Below are 21,489 nucleotides of genomic sequence, written 5' to 3' on the forward strand. Positions count from 1 at the left end.
TTCTTCTTTCCTGCATAGCACTAACATTAACTCAAGCACTAATGCAGTCTAAAATGCATTGACTGCATGGAGATTAATCTTATCTAAATACATTGCTACTACAGCAAATAGAATAAAAAAGCCTTCCTAAGAAGGTCCCAACAGAACAATGAATATCCCAAATGAAGTAGAGCAATAACCTCTATGTAATTGCTTCAATACTTCAAATGCATCCACTCTTCACTATTTCCATACGAATTCAGCACATCCAGAAATCTACTTATTTATGTACTTCTAACAGAATCAGTTTCCATTCAAACACATGTAGCATTCAGGGCTGTTAGGGTCCCTCCCAACACCTCCCTCAAAAAAAAAAAAAAAAAGCTCACTAGAACAAGCTACACTTTGCAAGAAAACAAACAAAACCTCTGTTAACCTTGAGAGCTGCTTAAACTTACATCAGTGACTCTCCAATGTACAAGGAAATGTCATAGGTTAAGAATAAATCATTCCAAAATCAAACTAAATCGCCCTCTGACCACATCCCAAGTCTTGGTTTTAAATCAGAAAACATCTATGACTTAAACAGAGATTAACTCGCTTCCATGTAATCTTGCTGCAAAGCAAACACACTATCTCAAAACAGCTTTCCCTGCTAGAAATTAATGTTGTTCTTATTGCTAGAATACCCTCCACAGTCAATTGACCCACCATTATTTTGGTCTAGGAACTTCTTTCTGCTTCTAGCAGAGTCCAGAGGCACACAGGAGGCATCTATTACAGTCAGTATCAATGAACACAAAGCACAGTTTTGTGCAGGGACTTTCTTCACATCCCTGCTGCTCCATCCACATTATCAGTAATTTCTGAATTTTAGCATATTCAGGCAAATCTGGGAGTATTCTTCCAGAGGACGTCCAGAGTCCAAATAAGGAAACAAGAACTTTACTCTGAAGATCCTCCCTCATCACTAGACAGTCGTTTTGCTAAACCACAGCTCTGCCTTTCTTATGATCAACTAGTCAAATTGAGAACTTGGAGAATCAACTATTTCTCACTCTTTAAGATGAATTCAGATCTGACAATCACCCAATAAAACATTTGTTTTTGAATACGAGTCTTTGACAACAATCAACCAAAATGTTACAGATGCAAAACGTACACGTACCTTTTTATCCTGTGCAGACAGAATTGCAGAAGATGAGTCACTACCTTGATAACAAAAGCCAGCAGAAAGGTACTGAAAGGTCAGTTAGAAAAACAAAAAACAGTGTAAGTGAAATGGACTATACACAAATACCTAATGGACAAGCTGCAATGACTGACAATACCCAAAACTGAGTCAGCAGGTTCCCAAGCTGAAGTCTTCCATGACATAATGCCATTCAGAGGGACCTCAACAGGCCTGAAAGATGGGCCTGGGGGAACCTAATGAGGTTCAACATGGCAAAATGCAAGGTTTTGCACTTGGGCCAGAGGAATTCCAGGCATCTATACAGACTGGATGGAAGGAGCGGTCCTTGAGAGCAGCCCTCCAGAGAAGGACCTGGGAGTCTTGATGGATGAAAAGCTTAACACTGAACCAGCAGTTCAGAAAGCAAATGGTATCCTGGGCTCCATCAGGAGAGGAGTTGCCAGCAGGGACAGGGAGGTGATTGTCCCTCCCCTACTCTGCTCTTGTAAGGCCCCATCCAGAGTACTGTGTCCAGGTCTGGAGCCCCCAGCACAAGAAAAACAGAGCTGTTGGAGAGGGCCACAAAGATGATCAGGGACTGGAGAACCTCCCCTACAAAGACAGACTGAGGAAGCTGGGCTTTGTTCAGCCTGGAGAAAAGAAGGCTGTGGGGTGACCTCATTGCTGCATTTCAATACCTAAAGGGAGCCTACAGACAGGAGGGGAATCAACTCTTTGGAAGGGTAGATAACAGCAGGACAAGGTGAAAAGGTTTTAAATTGAGGGAGGGAAGATTTAGGCTGGATGTCAGGGGGAAGTTCTTGAGAGTGGTGAGGTGCTGGAACAGGCTGCCCAGAGAGGCTGTGGATGCCCCGTCCCTAGAGGTGCTCAAGGCCAGATTGGATGGATGATCCTTGAGGTCCCTTCCAACCCTGGCCATTCTGTGATATTAGATATGCAATACCTGGCAACAAGAACCACAGACAAATGGCCACAAAATCTGCTTGGGATTACAAAACAATATTCATTTTCAAATGGCAGTGTTTGGCAGGACCTGACCAACAACAGGAAAGTTAGCACAAATATCAGTTTCAAGTTTTATTTTTCATGTTGGTGAAACACAGCCTCTTCTCAGACACAGCATCTGTAGAACTGTTACAAACACTTTTAATAATCTAATATAACCACAGATTTTGGAAAGGAACAAATGAAGCACAGGTTTCACACTGCAATTGGGCGTATTGAGTCATAAGTTACAGATAATTTAGAAAGCATCTAATTTTATATACATTACACTGATCATTGCCCTGTCTTCATGCAAATATAATTTTTCTCACAACCAATGTTATTTTTAGAAACCTTCTTATTGTAAATGGTATATTTTCACTTTAAATCACTTAAATGGTATTTACATAAGTGTGCAAATTGCTTTGAAAGATAGAAACACCTACACATAATATACAGACAGCATCTTCTACAGTTAAACATTTACTAAAAGGCAGATAACATTCCTATCACACTTTCACTGTCTAAAATAGGAGAGTAAGTTATATAAAATAGACCATCTTATTTTCAGATACTTTCATTTCTGCAGATTTGGTCTTTGCAGCAACATTGCAATCAAAGATTAAGATTCCACTCCTAAGATCCAAAGAAGCCCCTTCAATTTCAACGGCAGCTGAACATGTTTAGTACAAGCTACTTTTGTTCCAGATTTTCCACACTTGGCACAGGCTAAAAAGAAAAAAGCTGAGGGAGTGGGGAAAATAGTCTTGCTTTTTTTTTTTCCCCCCCCAACATGAAAAGCATAAATTCATAAATTTTATTTGTAAGGGTCTATTAGTGTTGCAAGCACTAAAGCAAATAAGTCTGCAAGTTCTTCCACGGTATACAAAACTGCTTGTATGTCTTCTCAGATATATGTAACTGCACACACAAAGAAGTACACTCCTTGGGACCATTCAACAAAACTAATTTCAGAATTGGAAGCAGCAGGAAAAGCTTGAAGAAAGTTACTTAGTGTTCCCAGTGCTTCTAAATGTGCTTTAAAAAAAATACATCACAAAAACTCCCCATAAAAAGTGCATGGTGACCTTTCTTGAACAAATCTAGAAAGCAGAAGCCAGAGCATGTCACTCCAGTCTCCTCAATGGTGAAGAAAGAAGAGTTACAGGAAAGTCTTCAAAACCACCTTTTTTGCATACTAGTAATCATTCTGGGAAAAAAAAAAAGTAATTCACTTCCTAAAGATCTCATTTAAGATATTCTACAGACATACAAAAATTTCTATATATATCCTTAATAACAATGGAAATTTAGCTGTCAGACAGTACAGAACAAAGGTAAGCAGCCTTAAAAAGCCCTCAAACAGTTAAAAAAAAAAAATCAAAGCTTAATACATTACACAAAGAGAAATAACTGATCTATTAAATTGAGTAACAACTTTAACAGCAGCCATGCCTGCAATCATGTTGTCATTCATGTACCCATTGCACTGAGTGCTATCCACCCCAAGCACAGTATTAGCCCTCAAAGTCTACTTTCATCACAGTTACATCTGAAATGCTTGATATTTTTGATGACACCCAATTCCTTAATGTGGCACAAATGTATCAACACTTAATACTGTGGTCTACTGCTTACTGAGCTCTGAACATCAACTTAGCACAGGTCTAGAAAAGGTTCTTCTGAAAAAAGAAAAAAAAGGACTGCAGATGCAACTTGTAGGGTTGTCAACATCTAAGCATAAAGTGGTCAAATGAATGTGGACAATAAAGAAGTTTGCAGAAGACAGCAATTTGTAATCAAATGAAAATGGAGAAGATGCTCTAAAATATGGTTATTTTGAACTTTCAGCTAGCTTGAGGATTGCCATTTGTAAAATCTGTTCTATACTTTGAAAAAAGGAAAATATTTGCAGATGAGATTATTAACTAGCAAATGAACACCTGAAACACTAAGCTTGATCATATTGTTGAAACACTCCACCAAAGGTTTTGCTAAACATTGTCTCCAGAGGTTTATATTCAATGCACATTACCTGCTACTTCCAGTTTTATTTTATTATGACATCTGTCAGAAACAGTGCTAGAAAGGTTGCCAATGCCATCCATTCCTAGTGTGTACATTATAAACACTGTGCACAAACGTATTTTGAAAAACTTAGGTCAATTATTTTCTTGAAGTGAAATGTGTGCATCTATACATTTAAGCTTGTGAAACTGCTCCATATTAACTGGCTTAAGTATTTTCTACAATCACATGGATATTACTTGCTAAATTTAGGATATTAAAAAATATACATATTCCACTGTGGGGAATATTTGTTAACTGAATGCTCCTCTTAGTGATTATACTAGTGGAAAATACGTCTGCCAGTACTCCTTAAATAACATTAAACAGGAGATGAATATCCAGACAAATAACCTTATATTCAACTTCGGAAAAAACCCACAAACATTATTGGTACCAAAAAAGTGCCAGCTATTGAAATCCAGTATTTGAGATTGTGTCGTTCTCCTTACCCTGTGCTTCTCTTCAGAATTTTGGTTTCTTTTTAAACTGTGCTTTTACTAAAAATTTCCCTCCATTTTTCCCCCAATCAATGGAAGGCAGAGCACTGAAGATGTTCCTACTACATAAGAAATATAATTCAAAGATGTTACAAGATGATAGGTATACATGCTTTTTCTCCTCTTTTTTTGTAGCCAAAAGCTGCCCAGTTAACATTAGCATTCCCATATCACAATTGCAATGAAGCTCTGGTAAATCTGGTACCTTTGGATATGCTCAGCATCACAAATAGGTTAGATATTTAACATAACATAGGTCTGTAGCTAGCACAGTCCACCAGAATATTCATCCTCTTCCTCATCAGCATGAGAGCCCACTGTGGCAGGTCCTCTTGTTTTATCTTGTGTAGCATTTGGAGATTTCTTCTTGATTCCACCTCCTGGGACCACCAAGGTAAGACCAAGCTTGGCATACTAATAATAAAAGTATAAGTTTACTTTTTGTACTATTATATTCAGTACAGAAAATAGATTACTGATTTCACAGTACATTTTCCAGCTTAGAATAATGATTAGAATAATAAAGCTTAGAATAACCTCAGTGTTCATTTTTTTTTCCAGTTTTCCATTGAAACACTTTGAAAACTGGGAGATGAGACCTCTATTGATATTAAGAGTAACAGGAAAGTTTTGCTACATTATCACAGAACCATTGTAGAATAATAAAATGGTTTGGTAGTTTGGGTCGGAAAGGAACTTAAAGGGCATCTAGTTTGAACTTTTTTGTCATGGAAAGAGGGTCACCTTCCACTGAACTAGGCTGCCCAAAGCCCCATCCAATTGGGCATTGGATTCTATAGCTACAGACATTCAATCTTTTCAAAACAAAGAAAAACACCAGAATGTTTTCAGTGTGTAGCTCTGCATACGTTATCTAGGTATGGTTTATATTAGTAGTTTTGCAAATGTTTTTTAGTAGAATTAGTACCTTGGGTTTTACTATTCAACATAATAAAATTAGTCACTACCATTACAAAGTTCTGCATGGATGGATATCTCCTTTACTTCATGGCTTTCCTATTCTTATACTTTCTTGCTAGTTGAAGTGCAATCATTAAAAATGGACTTCTTAAAATGGAAAAAGTCTCACTAATTAATGATTTGCTAGAGAATAAGCATTAAAAGAAAACATCCAACAAAGCCATCACATTCATTTTGTAATGCTTGTGCACACAGGGCATTTATGAGACAAACTTTGGGCACTATGAAGAACCAATTAAAAGCAAACTGTGTTTTGGTCAATTACTTAGACTCTGCAGACTGATAACAAACTGCTAGTTCATGTAAGCCTTCCCACCATCAGAATGTAACAACGGTACTTTGTGGAACTTTACAGAAGTCAGGCAGTGAAGTAAAAAAAAAAAAAAATAAAGTTCACAAGGCAAAATTACCGAGCAAGTCACAAAAACAAAAATACATAGATCTTGCTCTCCATGTTTTCATATAATGAACCAAAACCTTTCTTAAACTGAAGAAGCAAAAACTACTTACATCATTGTCCATGTATTTGAAGAGAGGCAAGTTACAGACTTCAGAAACTTGATCCTGATCTTGCTGATCATACCCTTCCAGAAGTTGCTCTAGTGCTGCACAGTCTTCACTTCCATTAAATCCTGGTATACTGAAGGAAATTAACAGTTCATTTAGGACATTTCAGCAACCTACTTGGTGCTCAGGTGTGATTAATAGCAGAAGAGAAGGCAGCTGATGAGAATCTGATGGACTACTTACTCCACAAACAACAACAATTTTGATTTTTCCTGGAACACAGATCATATTCATAAGCTTCAACTTTCAGCAATACTCATTTGCTAACAATCAGACCACAATCACAGTCAAGCCATGAATAGAGTATTAAAATTTTTCTGATTTTCCTGACTAGTCAATAAGCTTTTCTTCCAATTTATATGCAGAAAAAAATACGTAATGAGTTTCTACATAAAATAGAAATTGAAGACATAGTAAATATGACCAAGATGTTTCAAGACAGATCTTCAAAAACTTACTTCTAAAAATAATGATAAAAATAATGATTTAACTTAGATATATGTTCAAGTCACTTCACTTAAAACACAGTTTAAGTAAAAATGTTATGTTTTAGTATTTTGTGACTGAAGTCCTAATGAAAGCTGGAACAGAGAGCTGCATGAAAGCCTCTGGAGTCTGTGGCTAAACATTAATCCAGACTTGACACCAGAAATTTCTCTTGGATGTATAAGGACTACTTCCTTCAATTTCTTCTATTAAAATGGATCAGCTCCTACTTTCTAAATCATCTTTCAGTTCAGACAACTATTAAAGAAAAATGCAAAAAGAAAAACTTGTTTTTCTTTTAACATGACAAGAGCAAGATCTCCTCCATCAGCATAACCAGAAATGGAATAACTCACATACTACACATTTTTCTGTATCAACAAACCTTTAGATGAATATTTTCCTCAATCTTACCACCATACTACACAGTTCCAGCGATTGTACTAGCATGCTACTAATGAGTGTTAAGACTGCATTCCACATTTCCATTCTCAGATGGAAAGTTAAAATTATGACTTTTTAAGGGCTTCAACAAGACAAAAAGATTTTAGTAATAATTATAATAAATCAGTTAGAGCATCCAGAAATCCTCATTTTTAATCCCAACTATTTGTTTACAACAAGTCTGCCTCAGTTCCATTTGAAAAAGACATACAAAAGAATTCTAACCACAACAGTATTCTGCTTTTTTAACAAGGAAAATCAGAAAGGACTTCTAATTTAAATCTCATTTCATCTGTTGCACTGAAGTGCTTCTTTAATGACTAACTTTATGTTCATTAGGAAGTACCACATGGTAATTGCTGCTCAACCTACTACTGAAAGTGAAAAAGATTCCTGACAGCTGGCTACCTAACAGACAATGCTACTGTACTTTAAGTAAACAGACTTGGAGGCTTAAAATTTATTGACAGAGAAGGCTTCCATTGGTCTTTCACAGAATAACCAAGGTTGGAAAAAACTTTCATGATCATCCAGTCCAACCATCTACCTACCACCAATAGTACTCACTGAACCATGTCCCTCAAAACAAAATCCAAATGTTCCTTGAACACCTCCAGGGTCGGTGACTCCACCACCTCCCTGAGCAGCCCATTCCAGCCCATTTCATAATAGATCTACATTAACTAAACACTCGGCTTAAAATTATAAAATATTGGGCAGACTTACCTGTAGCTTTCCCTCACACACCTTTCTGCAGCAACATAATCATTTCTGTGAAGATGAACTAAGACTTGAGCAATAGTTTTCTAAACAAAACAAACAAGAAACAAGGGGGAGGGAGGGGGAACAACAAAAAAATAGAAAGATAATTTGATTCTAAAATTGAACAAGAAAGTTGGAACCACACTGTGATAAAGTAGTAAGCCAGATCTTCAGCTGATATGAAATAGATTACCTCCTCTAACATTGTAATGAACTGTTGCATCAAACTTGGTCATGCTTTTTTCCTTATGTGATTTGCTACACAAGTCATGTTGATTACAAACTCAAAACAGACAATCAAAAATTCTTATTTAGGACTCAAAGTAACTATTTCTACTAAGAATCCTGAACAAATAACATCAAGGTAAATGCAGATCAAAAGACCATCTCATGAAAAAAACAATACAAAGACATCCATGATTTTCACTCTTCCGGTTTCAAAATTCAAATTCCAGAAGAGAAAGCTGGAATTATTCAAATTAATTTGAAGGCCTGTCCAGAAATCATTATAGTTCAGTGTTTTTGATAGCTTCCACAGATAAATGGCATCCTATCAACATTACAGTAATGAAAAACAAGAGGATAAGGAAGCATGAACAACCACACATTCTCATTACCTGGCAAGCAACACATCTCTGAATCAAGAGGTATGTGATGTCAAACAGAATCCAGCCACTACCTTATGTTAGTTCAGCACACCTGGACATATCCTACTAGAAATCATCATTTAGATTTTTACCTTATAGCACGTTGGATAATTTTCAATTTCCTTATAAATGCTTTTTTCCTTTTGAAGGGATAATGCAGCCTCATCCAATCTAAATTGAAACAAAAACAAGGAGTATCAGTGCCAGGAAACAAGCATAATGAACCCAACGCTCATAGTGAGCTGTTTAATACACATGTGAGTTTTCCTTAATAAAAAGCAACATAAATAAAATCAGCAGCAGATCTTATTAGCAGTAGTTATATATAAGGTCAGCAATCCCTTTTGCATACGTGCAGGCCAACATCATCTCTGGTATTAATTCAGACAAACCCAACTTTTCACAACATCATACAAGATATGTGCCTCGTAATGCACACTAATAGATTCCTGTATGTCGTGAGGTTACTGTAAGTCCAATATCCAGGAAGTACCAATGGAAACCATAGTTTGTTTTCTAGTTTGAAAATTCCTTTTAACTACTATATTAAATTTCTGGAAATGAACAATAGCACATAAATTGCAATGTAACAGAGCAACCAAGAGTTTCACATGTACTAAAGTTATACTGACTTGCTCTTTCATGGGAAGTTTGAAGTTACTTTATAAATTTATCTTTCTAACTATCACTGCACAATAAAATTTCTTGGAAATAGTCAAACAGATGCAGACAATTTCATAAAAGAATGATAAGCTTCAGTAAAATAAGTCTAAGCTGAACCACAGGTCTGGTGATAGAAATCAGTGCTTTAAATAAGATGCCATGGAGAACCCACGGCACATTTGCAGTCTGGGATCAGATTGCTGTTAACAGATTACTTTCCTCAGATTAATTTCCCTGTTTTATATTCCACAGCTGTGAAAGATTTCTGAGTACTTTCTACAAGTAAGTGGCTGAAAAAAACCTCCTGAACTTTTTTAACAACTAGTGAAACTGATATGCCCTATAAAGCTGTATTAACTAATAAAGAAGAAACAAAGCCCTACAGCTCACATTCTTCTATCTCAGAACAAAAAAATAGATGATTCCTGAATATGACATCCCACAGAAACCTGAATCTTATTTATTTTGAATTTTGTCTCAAAGAGAGACGTAAATAATGGTATATAAACCCAGCAACAAGATAAAAGAACTATGAAACTGCCCTTTGAAATACATATTCAACTATATGTAAACAAATCTACAGAAGTGATACCTGCGTCCTCGGACTAGAAGTCTTGATGCTTTCCCTAACATCTCTAATGCTTGCCGTAAACGTTCTTCATTCTAGAGAAGAGCAAAAAGAATTCACATGCTCACATTTCATTTGCATGGGATTAAGACCATTAGACCTTAACCTATATTGTCTGTAACTAAGACCAACTGTTCTGCTATACCAACAGTTCACATACTCAGTGGAAACACAGAGTATTAGTGCACCAATGTCCCACACTCATCTTCTGGATCTGGAGAGCAAAGGAGCATCAATGCAAACTTATTAATCCAGTAATATATGTCTAAAATATGCGATGGGTTTAATTTTAAGCAGACTCTTCTTCTTGTGCAGTCCTGTAGCTTAGAAGAGTTTGAAATCCTTGAAGGCACAACAGCCATATTTCCCACCCTCTGGACTGCCCAACAAGAGGGGAAAAACCTTGACAACATACAGAACTCACATTTGGTCAAGTCCCAAAATGAGAAAAGAACTGACTTTATTATGATATCAACAAAACAACTTAAAAGCCAGCCTTAAGACATTTTGTTAGCGTTACAGCTGACCCTAAACACCAATTCATTCAAGCTAGTTTACTTTCTGACAAAGTTATCTGCTGGTTAAAAAAAAAAAAACAAGCAAAGCTTACTTCAAACACTGATGCTGCTTGCTGATACAGCTGTACAGCCTTCTCTGGACTCACATTTTCTATTAATCTGTAATAAACATAAGTCATTTCTCAGATGAAAGCATCGAAGAGGCAGGGAAGAAAAAGCAAGGAGATACCTATGCCCCACATTCATTCCAGACACCAATACTATAAGCTTACTTCCCAGCCCGTTCCAGTGCAATGGCAGCTGTATCTGGTGTCCCGTTCTCCAGGTACATCATGCTGGCTTTTTCTATCAGCTGAACAGCTTCAGGGAGCCTCTGCATCTCCTGCAAAGACAGTCAGAGGGACAGTGTTGTCAGGAACTGTGCTTATGAAACTCTAACACCACATGTATGGAGTACACCATATATATAATGGCATTTCAGCTTATAAGAAAAGTGACAAAACACAATAGTACAGAAATGCACCTTCTATATTACCATACATTTGTGAAGAACAAGTTTAGCAGTGAGTCTGGTACACTCTTTACATTCTTCTGAGTAACCATAGAGAGGGGAACTAACAGGCAACCTTCTCAGACACAAAGTGAGACAGTCTAACCAGGTCATTTCCTCTGTAAACTCTGATATAACTAGAAACAATAATTTCTGTTTTTCAATCTTTAATTTAAATCTTTCTGTCTTTAAAATCGAATTTAACTAGCAGCTAGAAGCATCTAAGGAACATGCATTTAAGGATTCTGGTGACATATAACCTACCCTATGTCAAGTAAGTAGAAAAGAAATCTTTTTCTTTCACATAAATACCTCAAGCAAAAATGTTAATTCCACCATCCTATCAAACCAGTACTGCTGGAGCAAACAGGCAAAACAAGACTGCCTTGTCACACTGTAGCTTCAAACTGCCAGACATTTATTTTTCTTTCAGAAATTAAAAGATTAACATAATCCTCTTACGGTGAGATCCTTGATTCTCCCAGTCCTTTTTTCTGAATCTTCTTTTACTGATATAATATCAGTTAAAAAAACAAACAAACAGTATTCAGTCAATAGTGAAAACACTGCAACAGAGCTAGAATGAGCTTTTGTATCTCTTGCTTCAATCCACTGCTCACCTAAGTAGTAATTAGTTCCTTCCCAACGTAAGGCAAGAATTTGGTACCTTACAGCAGAAGTACCACTCTTCAGTTAGCATCTGACGTGAGGCCCTTACCTTTCCTTCTTTAAAAGAAAACCAAAAAATGTTTCCAATTAAAAACAGTTTCCCTAAACTACATGAGGGTATTGGTGGGGACTACGAGTCAACAGTAGAACATCACTGCCATATGCAACTTGCTTGCATATATCTGTAAAATGTAAAAGAGAACTTTTTAATAAAAACTAATAATGAAGATACCTTTAGCATCATGCCAGCTTGTTCATAAGCTCTGCAAAGAAAAAGTTTACAATTTAAATACTGTGTATTTCAGCAAGCTGTAACTACACAGCAAAAGCTGCATCAGCTACTACTTCACTGTTAATATTTAACAAACTGAAGAGGTTTTGAGTGCTTTAATTTAATGAGACAATACATGTGTACAATTATCTTTCACAAATGAAGCATTTCAACCACACAATCATTGCTCTCCCAAACAAAAATCTATTCCCATCATCTGACCCACAGGCAATATTTAAATTATTTGTCATCACTCACTTGCTTTGAAGTATCTTTATTTACATTTCTATATAAGCAAAACAGTGCAGAATGTCAAATTTATAAGACGTTTACCTAAGAAAAAGCACTTGATACAAAAAGCTATGAAAGATTGTCAAAATAGTTATTTCTTCAGAGAGCCACTGCAGGTTTTTAGACTTTCCTTGCCCATGCTTTCATTAAACTAATTTTGAAATGGTGAAATCACTTTAACTGAGTCACTTACTAGAGACCAAAATGACATCTCATGCTTGTACTGTAAATTAAAAAAACCCTTCAGATTACTCAGTGCATCCATACTTACTTGGCAGCATGAAAGAGACTGGAAGTAACGTTGTCAAGTCAAGGACAAATGCTATAAAGCAGAAAAATCAGTAGCATATAAGATCTTATAGAGGTATTGGTTTCAAAGCAAGGAATCCCAGAAATGCAAATAGAACCTGCTAAGTTTTTACGAAAAGTATATAGAGAAGTAGCACCTAAGGACAGAATAAATGCAAAATATTAAAGGATAAATGCATATGTAAAAATGCACACTTATTTAAAATATGTTCCCTGGTTACCGAATGTTGCCACAAGCATTGTAATAATGTTAGCTGCATTTAGTTAATATTAATACTATCCATTCATAGATACTTAAAAGTGCTTATATAAATTTATGATGCAGTACTTAAGCATTTCAGGCACCTCTACTCCGCACTGGTGAGACCTCACCTGGAGTATTGCATCCAGGTATGGAGTCCTCAGTACATGAGGGACATAGTCCTGTTGGAGAGCACACAGAGGATGGCCACAAAAATGAACCGTGGAATGGAACACCTCTCCTATGAAGACAGGCTGAGAGAGCTTGGGCTGTTCAGCCTGGACAAGAGAAGGCTCCAGGAAGATCTGAGAGCAGCCTTTCAGTATCTACGAAGGGGCTGTAAGAAGAAAGGGGACGGACTCTCTAGCAGGGTCTGTTGTGATAGGACAAGGGGAAGTGGTTTCAAACTGAAAAGTAGGATATTTAGACTGGATGTAAGGGAGAATTTTTTCACAGTAAGGACGGTAAGGCATTGAAACAGGCTGCCCAGAGAGGTGGTGGATGCCCCATACCTGGAGACAGGCCAGGCTGGGCTGTGAGTAACTTGATCTGCTGTAGGTGTCCCTGTTCACTACAGGGGAGTTGGACTAGGTGACCATTAAGGGTCCCTCCCAACTCAAATGGTTCTGTGATTGTAAGATATTACTCAGAACAGATTTTCTAATCACGAGTTCTTTAGCTTTCCCATTCACAGCACAAGAAGTCTTCTAAAAGAGAACCTTCTTAGACTGACAATATGAACAAATATATTTTCTACCCATTACCCCATTCTAAATAGCAAGTAAATTCTTGCATTACAAAAGTAATGAAAAGATACGCTTTGTTGTTTTCATGTGCTTCAGCTTCTCGTAAACAGGCTTCCCTTGCCTGGTCAAACTGCTTGGCATTCTTAAAGGCAACAGCTGCAAGAAACCAAATGAAGTTCTCATTTACAATTTGCCTTTTTTTTTTTTTTTAAAGCACATCTACTAAAGTATTCAATCATCCAAAGATGCAAACAGGCACTTTAGACAAACTGAATGGCTTGCTAAATTGTAGCCAGAAAATTAGCCGCCTCATTGGTACCCAATGATAGAACAAGAGGCAACAGGCACAAACTGGAACACAGGAAGTGCCATCAAAACATTAGAAAAAACTTCTGTACTTAGAGGGTGACAGAGCACTGGAACAGGCTGCCCAGAGCGGTTGTAGAGTCTCCTTTTCTGGAGATATTCAAGACCCATCTCAACACTTTCCTGTGTAAACTATTGTAGGGAACTGCTTTAGCAGGGGGCTGGGCAATCTTCAGAGGTCCCTTCCAGCCCCTATGGTACTGTGATTCTGTAATCAGTACAGTTCGTAAAAACCAGCAGAGCAGCAAAAGAAGCATACCATTGACAAAACAAACTAGTAATAACTCCTTCAACATGACCAATTCAGGGTACAAAGAATACTGAAATAAATTTCTATTTGTAAATGCTTCACTTGCTCTTTAAACTTCTCCATTTTTTCATTCACTTTTTTTTTTTTCATTCATTTTTTCTCATTTTTTCATTCTCTGTTAAACAAATGAGTAGGAATGCCTAGCAGTAGGAAGCCAAAGGAAAAAAAAGTACACATACATATTACTATTAAAAATTACTATTAACAGAAAAAAGTTCACAAGAAAAAAAAACAGTTTTATATTTAGCGTGACACAGGAAAGGAGAAAAGAAATCTTACCATGTCCACAGAAAAAAAAAAATACACCACAAACTAACAATGCCTCTATTTTATTGAAATTTTCTTAGGTCAGACAATTTTCAAACAATGGTGAAAAAGTGAAGTTTTAAGAACAACTAAAATTTTTGTTGTTAGGGAAGATCATATGATTTGGGGATTGGCAAGTGAAAAGAGGAAAGCTTTACTGTTGTGATATGTAGTAAGATCCAACATATAAGTTGAGAAATTGAAAAGAATAAACAATTTTTTTGCAACTGGTATTGACTTCCAAGTACAACTTGAGATTTTACAGTGCTACTAAGAACACTAAGAACATTTATTTTTCTCCTTCCTTTAGTCTTCACAACAGTTGTACTTATATAGTAATATACTAAAACTAAGTAAAATATTATTGGGGATTAAGCTTAAAGAGTATTTTGAAATCATAAAGCATGTGCCTATATTTACAGTCACACATACCTGCCTTTCCATATTCAGTAGCTGCACTATCATAATCTGGTTTCCATTTTAAGAATCCAGTTTTCAAGCTAAAATGCAAGAAGAAAGGACTATTAACAATGAGTAACACTTATGTTTCACCTTTGAAGTACTTCATATAGATTTAAAACTTCAGACAGCTCTCTGAAAGAGAGTGATTACCCTTGTGCCAATACCATGGTGGAATCACAACTGCAAAAATAAATGGCAGCATTGTTTGGACTCGTATAAAGCACTACAATGACCTCCCACAGCTACATGCCCTGCAATAACATGTTTCTGCTTCAGTCCCTAGAACATCATCACCAGCTCAGATCCTCAACACTGTGAAGTCAAGAAGAGAAAAATACTTCCACCCGAGAATCGTCAGACTCTCTGGTTTGTACACAACTGGAGAACTTATCTACAAGTGTAAAACCTCAGGAATTTTTCCTGATATGCCTATAGCAGCTTATGATACTAACTGCTCCCACACATATATAAATAAAGAGCCCTGGGCAGCTGAGCTGAGCTGGTGGGTGGCAGCCCTGCCCACAGCACGGGGTTGGAACTGGAAGGGCTTTGAGGTCCTTTCCAATGCAGGCCATTCTGTGGTTCCATGAAATATGTGAATCATCAACACTGACTTCAGTATCATACTTTCCTCATTAAAAAAAATATATGCATACATACAAAACCACAACTTCAGAGCCCACTGATACAGGCAGACACTTTAGGTGCACTGCATGCTTAGTTTGGAAAAGCAATTTTGTAAACACTGCATACAAGCAGTCATCATCTCACTTAGGCAAAAGCCACAACACACAGCTCTAAGGCAACCCTTCCTATTGCACTGCTTTTCATCATAGAAAGTCTGAAAGAATCACAGAACAGCCCAGATTGGGAGGGACCTCAAGGATCATGCATCTCCAATCGCCTCACTACAGGCAGGGCCACCAACCTCCACATTTAATACTAGAGCAGGCTGCCCAGGGTCCCATTCAACCTGGCCTTGAACACCTCCAGGGACGGGGCTTTTTCAGGAAAGGTACTGAGATAAAATACACAGGCCTTAAAGCTGCATGCAGTTCGTGCACTGCCTGTTTTATTTCAAACTCTTTCCAGGACAAGCTTAAAATGGATTCCACCAAAAGGCATTCTGCTCAGGTGAGGAAGGCACCTGGTGCACACTGTTATTCTGAAGCAGTCTCCCTTCGGGACCTCTAGCTTGAAGCTCCCTGCCAACTGCCACACGCAACCGTTAGGCCCTCTAAGTAAAGCGCCCGTACGTGTATCTAATGCCATCTAAAAACAAGCAGACCCCAAAAGCCCCGCCTCAGACAGGCCATACCCCCCGCTGCCCGCCCCCGGCAGCCCCGGCCGCCCGCTGCCCTCCCTTTCCTGCCCAGGTCACGTCGCCGGCAGCTGCGAGCCCACAGCCACGGGGGGATCACGGGCAGCCCACAGCACTCCGCCCGCACCAGCTCGGCGGGAAGGAAAGGAGCCCTGAGGCCCGATCGCTGAGGTGACAACCGCCTCGCCCGCTTCTTCCCGCCGGCCGGCCCAACCCCGTCCCCGCTCACTATTTCTCCGCTTTCGCGATGTGCTCCAGGGCCTCGTTTATCTTCTGCGCCGCCATCGTGGCTGCCGCTACGGAACGCCGCAAGGCTCACGGCGCGTCCAGGGGCGGAGCTTCGCGCTGCGCCTTCTCACTGCGCCTGCGCCGCCGCGGGGGCGGGGCCTGCTGCTGACGGCGGTTGTTGGTGACGCGGCTGGCTCAGGGCGGCGCTGTGTGGTGTCGGCGCCGCGGCGGCGGGAGCTGCGGTTCGGGCGGCCGGGCGTCTCGTCCTGCTCCCTGACAATCTTCAGAGGGCTTTTGTACAAAGACTGCCTCTCTAACTCGTTTGGTTTGTGTAAAAGTAAGAGGCTGCCTCCAGTCCAGGTGGCACAGGAATCTGAGTCATAGAATTAGTGGTCAGAAAAGACCACTAAGATCATCTTGTCCAACCCACCACCACCATACCCACTGACCGCGTCCCTCGGTGCCACAACCACACGGTTCTGGAACACCTCAAGGGATGGTGACTCCAACACCTCCCTGCAGCCTGTGCCACTCATTCTGAAAATAATTTTTTCCTAACAGCCAACTTGAACCTCCCCTGGCACAACGTAAGGCCGTTACCTCTCATCCAAAGCAGAAGGAATGATTGGTGTTCAGGCTTCTGTGGAGTATGGCAATCCACAAGTTTTACACTCGATAATTTAAATAAGAGAAATATTTGTCATCACGAGAGCAAAATGAGAAACTAGTTGAACCTGTAAAACCCTTTATTCAGACCATAGGAGTCATTCAAAGTCCATACTGTTTATAGGAATCAGAGCTATGCGATTTTGTTTTCTGCCTTAACCGGGGAAAAGAAACAAAGTTGATATGGAATCACAGAATGGCTTGGGTTGGAAGGGACCTCAAAGCACACTGAGCCCCAACCCCTCATCATAGGCAGGGCTGCCCCGCACCAGCTCAGCTGCCCAGGGCCCCATCCAACTTGGCCTTGAGTGCCTCCAGGGATGGGGCACCCAAAAAATGCTATGTAGGCATCAGATATGCTGTTCTGAATTGCTTTCCCATCCTTTACCATTTCCAACACTCCCCTGAGGACATGGACATTTACCTTTCTAACTTTAGTTCTTGTACTACACTGGAGATGCTATCTATAGCAGATGGTGGAAAATCACCACTGTGTTTTGTATTATTATTCTGTATCCTGTAACAAAGTAGGAAAGAAGGTAGCATTTGTAGTAGGTGAAAGGCAGCTGTAAAAAAGAAATCATAGAGCTGATGCATTAATAGGCGGAATAATCTCAGAGAATAATCTTCTGAAGCACCCAGTGAGTGACCTGTTTTCTTGTTTGTGCTAGTGTTCCTGGCTGTGTTCCTTGAGATATAAAGAGCTGCTGACTTTTTTTGTGAGGCTACACATGTACACTGTCTGGTTACACTTTATATTGGAATAACCAGATGACACATTTCCAAGACTAGTATTAAATGAAATAGAATATTCCTGGGTAGCTTTTATTTTGTAGACACGGAACCTCCAGAGATTTTACATCTGGGAAGGATCATATCACAGCATCTGGTGTTTGCCTGTGAACTGGAATTTGGTATTTAAAAGTACCCAGGTATAATGTGACAAATTTATCACATTTATCACAAATGTGATAGCATTCAGAATGACAAGCTTTTATAAGTGCAAGCTTACAACTTCTGTTTACTAGATGGATGTGAACTCTGCAAATAGCTGCACCAGTAGCAGCCATTGGTTAGTAATCAGTCCTCAGCTGTTTGTCACTACTCCTTGTAGAGGGTTTCTGTCTCCCATCTGAACACTTCTCATGCACAAATCAACCATAGGCAGACTATTGAAAATGAGCTGCATAAACTATCACAGCTTATTTTGTCTGAAAGAGGTTTGAAAGTACCTGCGTGTTTGTGGGTGTAACCTCTGGCTGGATGCTGGAGGCAGGCAGCTGGGGCTAGCAGCTTTCACCATAATGGAAATGGCTGGCTCCATCCTCAGCCCCAGACAAGGATTCCTTCAGAGAGCTCTTGTGAGTTGTAAGAAATTGTCAAGATGACTGTGGTTAAATTTGTTTCTTGATTAATTCTTACTTTTCTTTGCTGTTAAGATATCACATGCTTGTCCAGAAAGTCAGGAGTGACTGCAGTGAACTGTATTTTAAATCAGCTGCAGAATCCTATCTTCTGCTCCACTGGATCTGGAAGGCAAATTTCAGTTTTCCGAGATCTGGATTTCCCAGCTCTGTCTGACACTGTCTTTTGGCAGCATATGTGGAAAGTTGTACATTGTGATTTATTAGTGTCTGAGCTGGAGTCATAACTACAACAGTTACAGTACCATGCCGAGGAAATTGCCTGTGAAGAAGAGAGAGCGATCTGTGGGCAAACTGCTACTAATACTGATGGTCTAATGAACAATTGACTCTGACACATTTTGGGCAAAAAAAGAGTGTTCTATGATCACTCTGCCCCAGTGCTAGCACTTGAGTGCTCCAGTACCTTTTATTTTCCTGTCTTCAGAATAATTCCACAGAATTAATTTGCTTGTGAGACTACTTCTTCCTGTCTTAATGAATAAGGCAGAAAGCAAACAAATAGCTCTGAGGGCAGCAAAATTACTAAATACTGATTCTCTGAAGATTTGTTTCTCTCTCCTGATTGCATTTAATTAAATAACAAGACTACATTGTGTGCCCACCTTTTATCAAAGAGCAGACAGTCAGCACACCAGACAGATCTTATAAATGTATCTTCCAGCTGGAGGAAAGAGGTAATCACAGAATCACAGAACCATAGGGTCTGGCAGGGACCTCTGGAGATCACCCAGCACAACTCCTGCTAAGGCGTGTTCCCTACAGCAGATCACACAGGAAAGTGTCCGGATGGGTTTTGAATATCTTCAGAGGAAACTTCACAATCTGTCTGAGCAGCTTATTCCAGCACTCTGTCATCCTCAAAGTAAATATTTTTTTTTCCTTAAGTTCAGATGGAACTTCCTGTGTGGTGCCAATTATCCTGTGTCATTGGGCACCACTGAAAAGAGCTTGGCCCCATCCTTAAAGAGCCTCAACCATTAAGTGTTGATAAGACTCCCCCACATGTAATTTCCTTGGAAATTATGGAAAACGGAAAGCTGTGGCAGATTCAACACACGCTGAATATCCTGCAACAAACTGCAGGCAGAAAATTACAACCTGAAAATTCCTACCTGTTTCACCATGCTGCATCTCAAGCCATGGCAATATTTATTGCCTTCATCTTCTGTACTAATTACAGGATCCAGCTACCTTTGCCACTGCATCATCTAGCTAAGGCTGCTTTAAATTGTCTAATTTTCAGAGTACACGCTTGTCATACTTCAAGTACAAAATCAACTCCAGCCTTTGCAGTCACCCAGCACCAACTTTTGAGAATATCTGCGCTGTGGAACAGCTCTGGTCATCCAAACTGTTTTGCAAGATCCAGGAGGGAAAACTGTAGGGCATGGCAGACAGAAAAGGCTATTTCATCAGTAGCTGCTTCTTGAAAATTAATTTGGCTCTAATATCGTGCCTAAAGCACTTCCAAGCATTTATCTGCTCATTCACTGTTATTTATTTGAGTGACTTATTCATTTCTATTATTTTAGTTATTCTTTAGATCATGCTTGAATTTTGTTTGCCAGCACTGCATTTACCTACAATGCTGCAACTGTGAACATGGACACAGGGTTTTACAAGTGGATCAACCAAGATTGACGCATCCTGTGATCCCAATACATCCCATGTACCTAGCATATCCCAAGGCCCCAACACATCCCAAGGTCCCAAAACGCTGCATAAACCCATCACTCTCCAATCTTCTATCAGTTCCATTAAAAGGAATTCAGTTGTGGAAGGGGCTGGAGGGACTCACTCAGCTTTCTGGTCTGTGCTGCTGAAAAACAAAGTGGAGAAAAGAGGTGGTCAGCAGGGCAACCTTCTTTCTGGTGATGTCTCAAGAGGGACTGGACCTTTCCTACGTTTCAGCCATGTTCCTGTCTTCCCACACACACTCTTTTCCTTTTTTCCCTTCCTTCATTCCCCCCAAAAAGACAAATGTTATTTAATGACCACTGTGAGTCTGAGGAAAAAATCTCCCTTCCTCCTCCTGTGTACCTCCATGGACAAGAGCTCAGCACCACCCCAACCATCCCTGTCACTGCAGAATACCTCCCTGCGCACCATCCCCTCTGCTCTCAGCTCACCTTGCTTTCTATAGAGAAAAACAATGATGACAAATGACCCAACCAAAAGTGTGAGGACTACAGAGCCACCTTCCAGGGCTGGGCAATCTGGGAAAAGGGATCTGGAAAAAATATCAGGAAAAGAGTTGCTTTTACATTCCCATATGTGGAAAAGCAAGACTCAGACTTGGAAGATTACAGAATCCAAAGGGGCAGCAACCAGTGAGCACTGACACACAATGGCAGAGTCATTGTAGCACAGCGTCACTGGCACAGGTGGGGGAGCCACTCAGCAGCCTGTGCCCTCCACCACTAAGACATGAAGAAAGCCATCAAAGAAACCCAATAAAACCACCTCATCCATGCATATCCATCCCCAAATCACACAATGCACTCACTCAAAATCAAGATTAAATCTCATGGAACAATTCAGCCCCAACTTTCTTCAAAGGCTTCTGTCCTTTAGCTCTCCATTGATGGTCATGAGGATGAGGATAGACAGAGGTTGGGGTGGGACACACAAACCCAGCAACACATGGAGGTGTCACCCCAGCCTGACCTGACACCTACAGGTTCCCCACAGCTTCTACATAGCCACCATCATCTTGTACAATGCAGATATATGAGCTGCTATTGGAGCTCACTGCAGTAATGTGCAAATCCAGATTTCCATCAGAGTGACCATCCCTGAGCAGTTCTGTCCTCCCTTTATATTCCTCCATCTGTTCCAGGGCCTCTCCATTTTGGTAGTGGTGCACAAGATCAGAGGACCGGTGCCAGATCCATCTGATGTTCAA

The 21,489-nt window shown here is 39.5% G+C and overlaps 1 protein-coding gene across 2 annotated transcripts; it reads right to left on the minus strand.

Annotated features, from left to right (window-relative positions):
• Window positions 1-2,238: 2,238 nt before the first annotated feature.
• On the minus strand, window positions 2,239-16,649 carry NAPG (NSF attachment protein gamma). Of its 2 annotated transcripts, none has more exons than XM_031588975.2 (12): window positions 16,493-16,649; window positions 14,913-14,980; window positions 13,570-13,654; window positions 12,474-12,491; window positions 11,873-11,903; window positions 10,694-10,803; window positions 10,514-10,580; window positions 9,868-9,938; window positions 8,705-8,783; window positions 7,930-8,009; window positions 6,217-6,346; window positions 2,239-5,139 (listed from the first exon to the last, which is right to left on the minus strand). In XM_031588975.2, exons 1-12 carry the CDS (start codon window positions 16,546-16,548, stop codon window positions 4,990-4,992), a joined length of 945 nt encoding a protein of 314 aa, XP_031444835.1. In that variant the 5' UTR covers window positions 16,549-16,649; the 3' UTR covers window positions 2,239-4,989. The 2 variants fall into 2 exon arrangements, with proteins under 2 accessions (XP_031444835.1, XP_089993485.1); XM_090137359.1 differs by having other exon boundaries at window positions 12,474-12,501; window positions 16,391-16,528.
• Between the last annotated feature and the right edge of the window lie 4,840 nt (window positions 16,650-21,489).

This window comes from Phasianus colchicus, chromosome 3 (assembly GCF_987193195.1).
Source record: "Phasianus colchicus chromosome 3, bPhaCol1.hap1.1, whole genome shotgun sequence".
Lineage (NCBI taxonomy): Eukaryota > Metazoa > Chordata > Aves > Galliformes > Phasianidae > Phasianus > Phasianus colchicus.